This window comes from Protomyctophum bolini, assembly GCF_963924005.1.
Source record: "Protomyctophum bolini genome assembly, chromosome: 16".
NCBI classification, from domain to species: domain Eukaryota; kingdom Metazoa; phylum Chordata; class Actinopteri; order Myctophiformes; family Myctophidae; genus Protomyctophum; species Protomyctophum bolini.
In genome coordinates, this window is record NC_137877.1 from 16,864,752 (window position 1) to 16,879,218 (window position 14,467).

The 14,467-nt window shown below is 42.8% G+C and overlaps 1 protein-coding gene across 3 annotated transcripts in view; it reads right to left on the minus strand.

Moving 5' to 3' along the window:
- The window catches only part of lrch1 (leucine-rich repeats and calponin homology (CH) domain containing 1), a 107,989-nt gene that overhangs the window by 52,891 nt on the left and 40,631 nt on the right, over positions 1-14,467 (minus strand). For all 3 annotated transcript variants that reach the window (XM_080786608.1, XM_080786609.1, XM_080786607.1), the window contains exons 3-6: positions 12,549-12,675; positions 11,400-11,505; positions 995-1,131; positions 690-823 (exon numbers count right to left, since the gene is read on the minus strand). In XM_080786608.1, coding sequence (XP_080642734.1) covers positions 690-823; positions 995-1,131; positions 11,400-11,505; positions 12,549-12,675 — 504 coding nt within the window. The remainder of the gene's footprint in view (positions 1-689; positions 824-994; positions 1,132-11,399; positions 11,506-12,548; positions 12,676-14,467) is intronic.

Below are 14,467 nucleotides of genomic sequence, written 5' to 3' on the forward strand. Positions count from 1 at the left end.
AAACACTCGTTTCCAACCATTTTCATATCAAGGCCCATTCATTATTCGCCATTTGAGCCACGGACCATGATTTGATGAGATTTAGCCGCTCAGACCGAAAACTAAAGAATATTTTGCTATCGTTGGATTCAATTATATACACAATTCCATGCTGTACTGATGTGCTATCATTAGGAGAGATAACAGGCAAACGTTGATCAAGATAACAATTCTTCTACATTCTCCATTTGTGTAAACGTCTTGTAAATTAAGTAATGTAGATTTTTAACAATAATTTAACCCTTGAGAGCCTAGAGTGAAACCATTTCATTTCATTTATGCTCTCAAAAGTTAAAAGTCAGGGTCCATTTGGTTACCAACTCTCCATCATTTAGCTCTCTCATGGCAGGGAGGCAGAGGAGTGAACAGCAGAGTGGAGGCTTTCTGACTTGACTCCCATGAAACTGGAGAGTCAAGTCAGAAAGCCCCCCCCCCCCCCCCCCCCCCCCACACACACACACACACACACACACACACACACACACACACACACACCGGCTGAAATATGGGTTAGTGGGTGTGTCGAACACTCATTCCTAAACGTGCATAAAATACCTCACTGTCAGATGAACTGACGGCCTGTGATAGGCTGACTCGATAACTGAGGTGACATTGACTGGGCCGCGATAGGCTGAGAGACCACAACTGACCTGCCGGTGGTGGGCCGTGATAGGCCGAGGCGTTCTATGATGGGCAGATAGAGGGAGGAGTCGGGCATCTTCTCGCTCCGACACGCCTCGATGCTCAGGTACTTGAATATGTGAACTTTACCTTTGATGCAAATCTGGAAGAGATTAATTCAGAACCAATTACAGGATTTTTGTTTCACACTCAATCACATCACGTGCATTGATCCGCTATACTAAGGTACGCTTCAAGTTAGGTATATATATTCTATAGAGGGGCTGATCGTAACTTCGTAGAGGTTCAGCTCTGTAGAGTTGCGTCAGTGTACCTGTGCGGGGGGGCTCTGTAGGGGGTTGTTCTCCAGACGTAGAGTTTGGAGCTGGGACATCTTCCTATAGCACACTGGGATGGTGGACACCTTGTTACACGAGAAGTCAAACTTCACCAGAGGAAGTTCTGCCAAGTCTGCAAGACAGATCAAAGCAATCAGAGAACAGCTTCAGGAGGACATTCAAAATACCCCATGGTTCCATGAGACTCCGCACGCACGCACACACGCACGTACATGCTCATTCTCATTAGTTATATACTCGTGAGCTTGTTATGCTAACTCAAATCAATAAGGACTTGGGAGACAGTATCTCTGCCTCTCGTCGGCACAGCGATTCTGTAATCTTTCCCTTCGATTGAACAATAGAGTTGACATATTGTATTCTTTTTCCCCATGACTAATAAGGCAGACTCAGTAGGGGTTTGTAATTGCTTGCAGCAGAGTGCTTGGACAGAGTTCTGTACATGTAAATGTCGGCCCTAATTAGATATAAAAGAGTTGGGAACGAAAATGGTTTTCTAATTGCTTTATTCTCGAGTTCCCACACTAGACGAACACAACCTGAGTGTTACAGTATGTACACAACAGGAGCGTATTTGAAATGTTAGCGGAATCAGTGTAGACACTAACAGTAGGGGTGGGCAAAAAAAACCATTCACTCATATATCGCGATTTTTAATGCCTAAAATATTTATTTGGTTCGTTTTTAGTTCATTTTATTTTATTATTTCTTTCTGACGAGTTAATATGGCGTTTCTTCACGGGATTATTTTGTCGGCCCCCCATAGGAATACACAGCAATCGACTACCAATCTCTTAGTCGAATCATGCAAAAAGAAAAAAAAAAAATTATTTTGTATGATTCGACTGAGAGATTGGCATCATTTGAAAAAATAGTATATAAGTAACCCTACAGCCTAAATGGAATGATCCTCTATTCCAGGGGTGCCCACACTTTTATGACTTGAGAGCAACTTTTAAAATGATCAGATCCACCTACCATTGCTGAAAGTAGTTTAAATATGTACCTGAGGGAGCTTTAGAATAGCGGCGCTGGCATTACATATAGGACAAATGCAATGGTAAATAGAGGGAGAGAAATCTAATAGTTAAGGGGCTTTTTTGTATTTAATTTGTAATGCTACTGACGTTTGTGCACAGCAACACTCTTGAAAACAAGACTTTGCATTGTGAGTTTGAGCTCACATTCCTACAGGCTGGGGCTCCTCACTGGCAGGATACGACAGCAGTGACAACACAACAGTTTTGTGTGGGGAGGAATCAATTGGCATAATGACTAAATCGGTGATAATCGGGGAGAAAAATGGGGTAAGAAATACATTTCTTTGAGAGATGGAGACATAAACAGAAAGAGGACACCAGGAGTCCGGGACAGACGGAAAGACAGCACTAACTGTTCCAGAAAGCCTCTAGGGAGCCAGAGAGGTTAAAAATAACCACAGTGACCCAGGCAGCGTGGGAGGAGAGAGGCGCGTACATTCACAACATGGAAATAATTAGCGTTAATTTAACCCTGTGAGTACACGAATGAAACAGACCCAAATAGACCTCAGATATACATGTTTTTTTGTTTCAAATTAATTTATATTAAATGACCAGAACCAGCTGTGCGACGAATACAAAGCTGATGGTTTTGGGCAGCTAGAGAAAAGAAAGCCGCCGCTTGTCTTACACTCGCTCGCTGCCAATGACATGCCTCTAAGGAGGTCATAAAAGTATATTACAGAAAATCCCTAACCCTAACAGTGCGGCGAAATTAAAATCATGCGCAGACGGCGACACTCTTGGCATCAAGTTGATGAGGGAGAGCCGAGCAGCGCTCCAAATAGATCACATCAGCAAGCACTATCCTGCTAATTAGCTTAAATAAGGCATTTAACACATACATACATACACACACGCATGCACACGCGCACACACAGAACATCCCCCACGGCACTGCCAGCGTGTATACATGTTTTAGAGGGGTGCATACTGCATACGTTGGTTAGACATTATTAACAGTCCGACACCGTCGCTCACGACATGCACGGCCGTTTAAACTCACCGGTGGCTCCGGACATGTGCGGCAGGTTAAAACGAACCTGTGGCAGGTTAAAACTAACCAGTCGCTCCCGACATGTGTGGCAGGTTACAATTAACCTGCGGCAGGTTACAACTAACCCGTGGCTCCCGACATGCGTGGCCGGTTACAACTAACCCGTGGCGGGTTTAAACTATTACCCGTGGCTTCCTGTGAGGTTAGGTTTAGGGTTGGGTTTTGGGTAGGGTGTCAAACTCATGACTGTAGGACTGTTACGGACCAAACACATGCATTCCGGTTTTATTGCTTATTATTTAAGACTTGTATACATGTCTTAGGCAACCAATTTTCTAAACAGGTGAGCTAAACTGATAAGAATAGCGTGTTCTTCCTAGGGATTAATCAAAAAGTCTGCGGTTCTATCATTGGTAAGGTTTACTGTGAATGTAATGCTGTCTGTGCACGCGTGGCCGAGGAACGCACATACAAAGATGCCATTGCCTGGCCCTGTATTGTCAATGGTCAAACCTTTTTTTATTAAGGAATATAATATGCCTTTTGAACGACAATTGAACGACTGAGTTGAACGACAGTTTGAGGATCCAATGGAGTTAGGAGTTTTAGTCAGAATTTCGAATGTAGTAATGTTCAGCAACTACTGACTAAAGACAATATACATTTGCATGGAAAAAATCACACCCGTGTGAACTGAGTGGTGCAACTCCCCTCTCCCCTCCCCTCCTCTCTCTCTCATTAGCAGGCAACAGTGCAGCACTATCTCTCTCTGTTTCTGGCACAACAGCGCCCCTATTGGTACAAATAAGTCATACTGGTGCTCATAGTCACATAGATAGGTGGGTTAACGTCACATAGGCGGACACATAGGTAGGTGAACACGGACATTGCTGTTCCTTGGAGTGGTTGCACCACTCAAAAATGAGAACCGTTTGAGAATCCTGATCTCAAGTCTTGTGGAAAACAATCAAGATTCACATTTGAGCAAGAATTGTGCAACACTAGTCCACTTATCAGGATTCAAATTCCAATGTTTTGAGCCCGTAGATTGGCTATTTATTCCGCTTTTGTGACACTGTAGTAGTATGACTAAATAGAATTTTAAGAAAAAGGAGGAGTTTCTGCCCGAAGGCAACGATATGAATAAACTATCGTGATGATGATTTTATGTTAATACTTTTGCAGTGTCTTAGTGTTTTCTGGAATTTGATCAGTATACTATGCAGTCATTGTATTTGTAATGGTGGATACCATGTACGGTACATGCCCATGACAATATTCTACTTTGGACAAAAATAAGTCAACCCTATAATGTTATATGTTATAATGGATGTAACACATATCTGCAACAGTAACCATTATTCATGACTAAATTGGGAGAAAAAAATAAAAACATTTTCTTTTTATATATATATACTGTATACAGTAATACAAGAAAACAAAAGAATGAAGTTGAGACACTGAAATGAGCTGCTCTGGAGTCTGGACCATATCTTGTTTGGAAAAGCGTTCCAAGATGAAGCACTGCTCTCTGGTTTTATTGAAGTGCTGTAGGTCTTTCATGTTTGCCAGACGACTGCATGTAACACGGTTGACACTGACAGTTGACACGCACTCACAGTGACAATGTGTCGTTGTTGACCTTTGTCACAGCATCTTTCGTGTCACATTATGTCACAAGACATTTCCATAAGAGTCAAACGTTGTTCCTTTATTTCTCATGTTTCCTATTCACTTGCTGTTACATTTCACAGGGTTTGCCCACATTCTCCATATGAAGGACCCCAGGATGCCCACACTAGCCTCTGGATCCCAAACTGCTGCATCAAATGCCCATACTAGCCTCTGGATCCCAAACTGCTGCATCAAACAACAGCTCTGTAAAACCTTTTTAAAACAGTGTTCCTCAAACATTTTCATCTAAAGGAAAGTCAAATTGATTTCTGCTGCGGACCCCCATCCAAAATGTTGTGCCAGGGACCCCCATGAGAAAAGATTTTTCAAAATGTACATTAAAGCTCACAATGCGATGAGTTGTGAGCTTGTAAATACATTAAAATAAGGGTTAAAGATTAAGATTAAACTTCCTCATTTTACACCTGAGACCCCTTCAAGGACCCCTGGGGGGTGCCTGAGACCCACTTTGAGAAGTAATGGATGCCAAACGGCTACATCAAACTGCTCAGTAATACCTCTTTTTCTTTCTTTTTTAAGAAAAAGAGAACTCGACCCAAACTACCATGGTGGTCTTATCATCATTGTCGAGGCTCCACAGTCATAGAAACTCTAGAAGTTCAATGTCCCTCCCATCCTCAGGGCTCCCGTCCAATCCGCTCCCTCGAACCCTCCCCAGCCCCCTGCTGTGTCGTCGCCACGGCGTCGAGCTGCTGTGCCAGATCACGTCTCATCAATCAGTCGGAGCACGGCAGATAATGGCGGAGCGCGAGCCGTCTGCTACGCATAAAGGAAACAGCCATAAATCTTCAGAGACGCGAGGAGTGGAGGAGACGCAGCCTGGGGACGAAGCTGCATGGAGGAATGCTCTGGAACGCGCTCATCATTATATCATCACTCTGAATAAACAGAGATGCAATGTGCTCAACATCTTAATTATTTCACAGGCTTGACCCGTCCACTCCCGTTGTAGTTGTTGTTGTTTCTTTATTGACCACCTGAACCCCAGCATGCCTATTCTGGGGGGGGCATTCACCACACAATAGCCGATCTACAAGCTCACAACACACCATAAAGATATTTGGTATAGACAATGGTCCAAGTACAGTTGTAACTCTGTCCGTTTTACTACGACTAGATGGTATAAGTTGTTAAAGGAAAAGAAAGATAGGGTCGGCACACTGGAGGATGCTCCAAAACCTTTATTTAATGGAACCATAAAATAAACTTTTTTTTTTTTTAAATAAACCTTTTACGTTTTGGAGCATCTTCCAGTGTGCAGACCTTATCTTTCTTTTCTATTAATCTAACCTCGGCACCTGTTTTTCAGTGAGTGGACTGTGAGTGGAGTGTGCATGCCTTATTGTGTTTCTCACAGCATTCACCACCACAATTTCTATTAAAGTCCCATACCAGTGTGACTATTTCATAGTCACGGCTGGCCACATCGTTTACAAAAACCTATAGACGTTTTTACTTTACAGTCAACGTTACAGATTGTACAATCTTTAGCTGCAACTCTGTAATGTTAAAATCCCTCTAAATCGGTTAACCATTAGCATTATGTTATGCTTTAGCTATTTTTGAAAAATCGAAGAACGACTGACATAGAAACATAGCCTTTTCAGAAAACGGTCAGGATGTAGAAGACATTTTTAGAATCTGATCTCAGGTCAAAATGGGTTAAAGCTTGAAATGCAGCTCTTTTATTTGGGAAACTCCCAAGACCTGATCGAAACGAATAAAGAGTCTTTTTTTGTATTCCTATTATGGTGTGCAGGTTCCATCCACCTGTAAACTGAAGTCTAAAATATCGGATTGGGCAAAATCGTTATCGGTCTATAATCAAAATCAAATGATCGGAATCGGATGAGGAGCAACACAAAAAAAAACGTGATCGGGACATCCCTACCTAGTCGATGTGCATTGTGCATATTCTCAACCCCCGAGAAAGGCCATATCTGACTGACACAGTAAGGGGAATTGTGTCAATCTATAAATACTGTTGTTCTATACACTGCATGTGATGATAACCAGCAACAGCTGTAAGTAGAATTTGACCCCACAGCCAGTATAGTGGCACTGGCTGTTGGTACAGTATATAACTCCAGGCACGTCGGGATTGCTGAAGCAGTTTGTTTATCCATCAATGGGTTTAGGGTTCATGAGAGGATAACCCTCGGACAGGGCCGTGACACATCGTCTATGAGAGAGAGAGCATCTTTAACTAAGCATTATGTTATACTTTAGCTATTGAAAAATAGCAGATCTACAAGCTCGTAGCACGCCACTCGAAAAATCGTGAAAATGTGGCACAAATCTTTGAATATAGTATTATTTCAGAAGACTTTTTATTTATTTCGACGTCAGGCCTAAATGGGTTAAAACCACAGGCGTGTGACGCAAAACGTGGCTGTAAATCTCCACAGTCATACCTGAGGAGTTGAGGCACATCACGAACTGTGGAAAATACACACTCTACATCACAAATGGGTCGGGATTTGTGGGCCATTGGACCAATTTGTATGGGTCACGACTTGAGTAAAAGTACCATCTTCTTTTCCTACATTTAAAAAATATATATTTTATTTGAAAAGATTATTTATTTTAATTTCTTTTTAATAAAACAAATGATCTACATTTAAAACAAACAAATCTACGAAATGTCATGAATGAAAGAGAGACGATCTACAAGCTCACAATACGAAGCAACACGTTGTGCGCTTGTAGATCTGCTACAGAAATAACAGATCTACTGTAAAAGCGCACAACGGGTCACTGTGACGGTCTTCCGAGCTTGTAGATTGGCTATTATTGCAAGTTGTATGACAGACAGTAGTGCATTGCTTTATGAAATATGGAGATATAAGGTTTTGGTCTGGCAACAGCAACAATATATTAGGGATGGTGGAATGATCAATGTCTTTCACACACCATGTTATCACAGTTTCACACACTAGACCTGCGGCCTGTGCCTGTTGGCCACTGGCCTACTTGGGAACGATGCAAGTTGTGAACCTAGTATGCAATACCCGTTGTCATAGCACCCTGGAGATCTCTGTATCTGTATGTCTGTCTTCCTGTGTCTGAATAGTGCAAACTGACTGTGAAAAGTGGACTGGTTAAGTAATCAAATTCTACAGGTGAGGGGATTTAGGCTCATTAGGTCCATTGGCAGAGCCTGACCAGAGCCTTTTGTGGCGCTTCTGGACAACTGTGTATCCGACCGACTCAAGGCCGGCTACTGCACTCCCTGTGGTGGTGTAGAACGTGCGTGTCAAATTTGAAGTCGGAGGGGCGAACGGTTCTCGAGTTACGTTGATTACAGACTTCCATTGTCAGCACTGTTGCCAAATCTGCTTATTATTACTCTAATAGACCCCCAGGTGTGGTTATTATAATATGCAAATATGTTCCCTGTGTACTTTTGGCCTGAAAGCTTGAGTGAAAAGGCCCAATCGAAATACACCACTTTAGTGACACACTAAAATCAGCCCCTCCCCTTATTATCATATTACAACAGCTACGGGAGCGGTAGTAGTAAGGTTGAAATCAGTTTTTTCCAAGTAGAAATTAATCCGGGTTTTACAGGGTTAAGTTCAATTGGGTGGTGCTAAGGTGAGAACTAGGTATACTTAATGAACAGATAGGTGTGGCCACATAAAAACATCATTCTTCATTCTGTATACTCCTAGTATAATCATAATCACGGCACTCCGTCTTTACATCTTTAATATGATAAACACTGAAAGGACAGGACTTTATTTCAGTGGTTTTGTTTTTTAGTTATTTGTTTTACTTCAGGAGGCTAAAAAGGAAAAACAAATCAGAGGGTCGGGAAAGCCGAGGGAAATCATATTTGAAGTCAAGTGTTACAAAAACATGCAGTTTTCCCCCCCTGCCTTCATCAATGCTACTGGACACTGGACAGTTGGGAGGTAGAAAAAGCCATGTACATGTAACTTGGTTTGGTTTAATATGGTAGCGTGCCAAGTTACACAACAATAGAAATACAAAAGCATTTAAAATGCATGCTATGTTATGAATTGCTCATTTCCTACCGATCTTGACCTCCAGATAATCGTTTTATGAATTCAGCGAGGGAGCCCATAAAACACCGCTGGGCGCTTTCCTCTGGAAAGCTGCAGCGTTGGTGGCGTGCCCAGAAGTGACGTGTTACTGTCCCTAACGTCCACAGCACTATAGCTAACTTTATTTCAGCCTCTTGGTGACTGCGAGGCTGTTCCGAGAGGTCAGGCGGAGGGCACAGGATATTTCGGGGGACGGAACGGGCGTGGTAGCACAAACTCAGAGCTGTGTGGTGGTGGAAGCTCCACCTTCCTTCGCTTGAGGAAAGGGGATATCATGAATATTAAAAAAAAAGGTCTTTATACAGTCTAGATCTGTGCATGGTTCTCAAAGTGGCGGTCCGGGTACACCCAGGGGGTTCTTGATGGGTTTTCAGGGGGTCCACAGCTAAATTAGGTAACCCCTCATTCTACTAAATCAGTAGCTTTCAAACTCGTAGAAGTGTGTAGAAACATGTAGAAGGCCAAATACATATGAATGTGGGGGTCGTTGACATGAAAATGTTTAAAGGAGAATTCCATACTAAAAGGCTTTCTTACCTTTCTTTGTAGTCGTTACGTCCCCATCAAAGAGGTCCAGTTGTTATTTTGTGCAAAAGCTCCTTATTGGCTATTTCCCCTACCCTAAGCCCTAAATGAATTGCATTGAATTGAATGGGATGTATGGGGTGTTGTGCTAATTCGCTTATTTCCATCTAAATAAGTAGTAAAGTGTGCCGCTTGGGTTATTATTTACATTATGAAGAGAGGATATATACAAAAAATATATAATTTTGAGCGATGGAAATAAGCGAATTAGCACAACACCCCATACATCCCATTCAATTCAATGCAATTCATTTAGGGCTTATGGTAGGGGAAATAGCCAATGAGGAGCTTTTGCACAAAATAACACCTGGACCTCTTTGATGGGGACGTAACAACTACAAAGAAAGGTAAGAAAGCCTTTTAGTATGGAATTCTCCTTTAAGAACCACTAGTCTATATACCGTACGTTTGTTAAATATAAAGTCCTTATAGTCTGGATAGTTTAGATTTCTTGGTGGAGCATGGACTGTTTCAACTGTTTCTGCCCTCATATCAGGGAACGAAACAAATACAGTTTTATCTGATCTGGCCTCATTCGGTTCATTCTTATTCTGCTCGAACTGGGGAAAACCAGTTAAAGAGTGGCACAATCTCCATATTCCATCCATTAGAAGGTTTGACAATTCAGTGTAAGTAAATGTAAAAGTACTAGAGATTCAGTCAGTGTACAACTTTTGAGACCACTGTCTCTGTTAATATAACTGCATCACCTTTCATGCAAAAGAATGCAGGCCCAAAGTGCTTCACGTACAAATATAGCAAGGGATGTGATATGCAGTGATGATCAAATTCAGAGCAGTCAAAATCAATGAAGGTGTCAAAAACGATCATTTCTAACGATAATTATATTCCACAACGAAGGGCAGGGAAAACAGAAAGTGGCCTCTCTCTCTCCAGTGTATTTATAAAAAATACTTTGGTAACAACTTAAAAGAAGGCGAAGAAAGATCTAAGTGGTCTGTCTGGAACATAAAGTGAAACGGAGTGTGTGATATATGAAGGTGCTATAGGTTATTAAGTGCTTTATAAACAAACAGAAGGCTTTAAAACCTCTAAAAGGTATGGGCAGTCACAAGTGGAGTAATATGATCTCTTCTCTTAGTGTTACTTAAGATTCTTGCAGCAGCATAAGCCAGGTTTAGTCAAAATATTTATGGTCTCGTTCTGCTGTCTAGGCTTCTGGGCTTTATGAATTGGCAATGCAATCAAATTTATGTTCTCCTTCCTAACTTGTAAAATCGCTACTCAGCATCTGGTTTGCACAAATACAAAGTTTGACATTCCCGGATACAGACGCGACATCATGCAGCATCCATCTTACCAGGTCCTCCTTTCCTTTCCTACCCTGGCACTGCACCGTGGCGACGTCACACAACATGCCGAAACGCAACATCGTCCGCTCACGTCTCTCCTGCGATATACACGGTATGTACTATGTACAGCTGTGGTCAGTTTGTTGGTGACACTGCGGTCGACGTTAACGCAAAGGTTGAACACAAAGACTAACTTAAAACTATAATGGCCAGGAGAGAACATTTACTTTAACGTTGACCACTTGCATCGACTCCCAGAATCCACTCGTCGTTCGACTGAGTTTCAGTGTGTAGACTGTGTACCACGCTGTGTGTGCACTTCCACGCGTCACTGAATCGTGCCAAACGGAACCCAAGACTGGGTGTTGGGGGGGTGCGTCAGGTAGGTCAGGAGGTAACAGGGGATGCACGGCCAAAGACATTTGGGAATCGCTGCCCTACTTTTTCATACTACAGTAACAGTGTCACACAAAAGTAGTGAAAAAATATCTGAGCTACAAGCTCTCTGCTAGTTGGGGTATTATTGAGTGTGAGGTTTCCTCCTCATACCAAGATATCTGTGCACTAACCACCCCGTTATTTTACATTATACAATATCCCTCATACAGAACAGACTTACTGTATGAACAATGACAACAGTCAACAGAAGTCCAAGCGAGAGTGTTGTTCTTGAGGCTCACCTTCTGGAAGGACACAGAGGAGGTTGCGCCGCACGTTGAGTTCTCGCAGGGCCTTGAGTCTGCCGATGTGGCGGGGAAGAGCCGAGATCTCGTTACAGCTGACGTCCTGGGGGGAGGGGACAACAACACAACTCATGTTATATCAGTGTTTTGCCGTTTAAAAACTGCAAACTAATGATGGCCTTGTGATTAAAACACCTGCCTTCAGGCCCAGACACTCACTGGCCTAAAAAAACGAACCATCTCCCCGGAGACTTCTACGTGTGTCTCCTCTTATCCTGCCTGTCAGCAGGGCAGCCTGGCCTGCTGAAATATTTTTATGAATACTCTCCTCTCTTGTCCTCTCCTCCACTCTACTCTCCGCTAGGGATTGGACAATATAAAAATGAATTCCATGTCACAATATTGTGGCAAAGATTATTGCGCTTAACGATAGTATCATGATGACGGAGGACAATTTCAGGATAAATTAAAATCTCTGTGATACGATTATTGTGAGCTGTTTTTCATCAAAATAAAATAAACGATAATAACGATTAGGGTCCCATCCCTTCTCTCCTCCCCCACCACCTCCTCTCCTCCCCCGTGTAGTTCTGTGCTCAATGATTTCCACCTCCACTGAAGCAGAAGTGAATTACATAATAGCAGTCAGCAGCTCTCAACCCCGACAGGGAGAACTGTGTGTTCTGAGCCTGACTCTCGCACACACCCCCACACTCCTATAGTATACCAGTACAGTGAGTACACACACGCACGCGCACGCACACACACACACACACACACACACACACACACACACACACACACACACACACACACACACACACACACACACACACACACACACACACACACAGGATTTGGGATATAATAATGTTGTGATATGACGTTAGCGTGGTCCTTTCCTGGTTTAAATCACTTATGTCCTAAGAGAAAATATCTGTAGTTGTGATAGATTTAGAAATGTTATGCAAAAGATATGTAATAATTATTTTTACGAATATCATCACCACAATATGATATTATCATAACAAAGTCGATAGAGGTAACTATGCGGTCAAAAATAGTGTGATATTTCATTTTGTCCATATCGCTGAGCCCTAACGCGCGCACGCACACACACACACACACACACACACACGCACGTACTAGTTCCATGAGCGTCCTGAGCTGTCCGATGGTTTCGGGGAGGCTGACCAGCTTGTTGTTGCTGGCGTTGAGCACCCTGAGTGGCAGACCACACAGGCACGCCGGCAGCACCCCCAACTGGTTACGACTGCAATGACAAGAACACAAGGACCAGGTGACAGTTAGAACAAGAACACAACGACCACAACACAATGTTTTTGCTGTGAAAATAGTCTCCTACGGCCTTCGGCCAACCAACCTGACAGAGTTGGCTGAAGGCCTTTTCAGACATGGAGCGATTAGTAATTTCCAATAAGAGGCATGCGTTTTATTTTGGACGCGTGGTGACGTTGAGGGCCAGGGGGCGTATTTTCACGGCTGCGCTCGCACACGTGTGCTTCGGTTGTTCATTGTGGTGACCTTTTATTTTCACGCTACGCGCCCCCGTGCCCCTCAAGTCCTGTCGCTCATCCTGACGAGAACGCCTACGGCACTCGCTGCCTGAAAGGGCCTTTAGTCTGTGATTTTTACTGTTAGTTAAGAGGAGTGTTGCTGATTTTTATTCTAACTAACTAAACTGACTCATTGACGAGCTAACTCAGCACTTAACTCTGCTCCTGGCTCTTGGGACTCTAAGGTTAGAGTTTCCGCCCTGAGACTGGGAGGTCAGGGGATTTAATCTCCGGCCAGGTTCATACCAAAGACTGTAAAAATGGCACCCAATGCCTCGTTGCTTCTCTCTCAGCATCGAAGGTGGGGGTCAGTTGCTGTCACATACTAGACTCATGTCCAGGGGCGTACAGTACTTGTACATCATGCTGCCTCAGGCTACAGAAACAGGAGCTAGTTTCCTGATCTATGGGCAGGTTTGGTAGCCTTGGTTCCCAAGGCTACGTACGACTAGGTAAAGTGACTCATAACGTAGTACATATTGTGACTCTGGCCATCATTCATGGAAAATCCATTCCAATAAGCGGCCGTGCGTCAGTCACAATTTTGGAGCCGATTGTCCAGTAATGACAGCCTGTACATAATCCCACTTATTACATGGCTACAAACGAAGTCTAGAATTCAACACAAAATATTGATAAAACAGTTATGTGATTGGCTTACAAGCTTCCACATCCATTGAAAAAACAATCATAGGCACAATAGTAGTCTGTTAGAAGGAAATAACAGATCACTAAATGTCTTGATTGGGAAATCAGAATCCAGCATTCAACCAAGCTGTGGAATAATTGGGAGTGAAAAAGGGAGCCGAGTTAGGTTAAGAACCTAACCTGGGCCGATATGAGCCAAGCTAGCACAGTCTGCCACACTGATGACGTGTCGAAAAGAACAGATCTGCAAGCTAATACCTTAAAGATCTGTTCCTTTTGGATTGAGTATATGAACTGACAAAACAAAATATATATACAACAAGTTGAACCAAATCTCTTGCTCTCACAAACAGCAGTGCGTGCAGCAAAGTGCTGCTCGACTGATTAAAGTGAGCGATAACTACATCTGAAAGTGCTGCAATGGCAATACCGTCTCTCCGGGCCCAATTAAACTCACACGGTACACTGTGAAAAATATCAGTGTTTATTGAACTCTGAGAGGGTTGCAAATGGAACCAAATGGACCCATACGTACTCGTGCGGGTCCATTTGTACACTCTCAAGAGTTACAGATCCTTTCGGGTGCGCTTGGTTCCACCATTTCACAGGCTCTGAGAAACGTATCAATATTTTAAGAAGAAAGCCTCCTGCCTCTCATAAAGATTTTATCAGCAAAGGCCAGAAGTTCAGAATGTTATAAAATAAATATGTTGTATAATGGAGTGATTTTATATTCAGAGTATATGAATGCACAGTTAGTGTTGTCTTCTATAACAACCCCATGGGAAAGAAATCTCCCACACACACTTTTCCTTTCTCTGCCATGCATGCATTTGATGT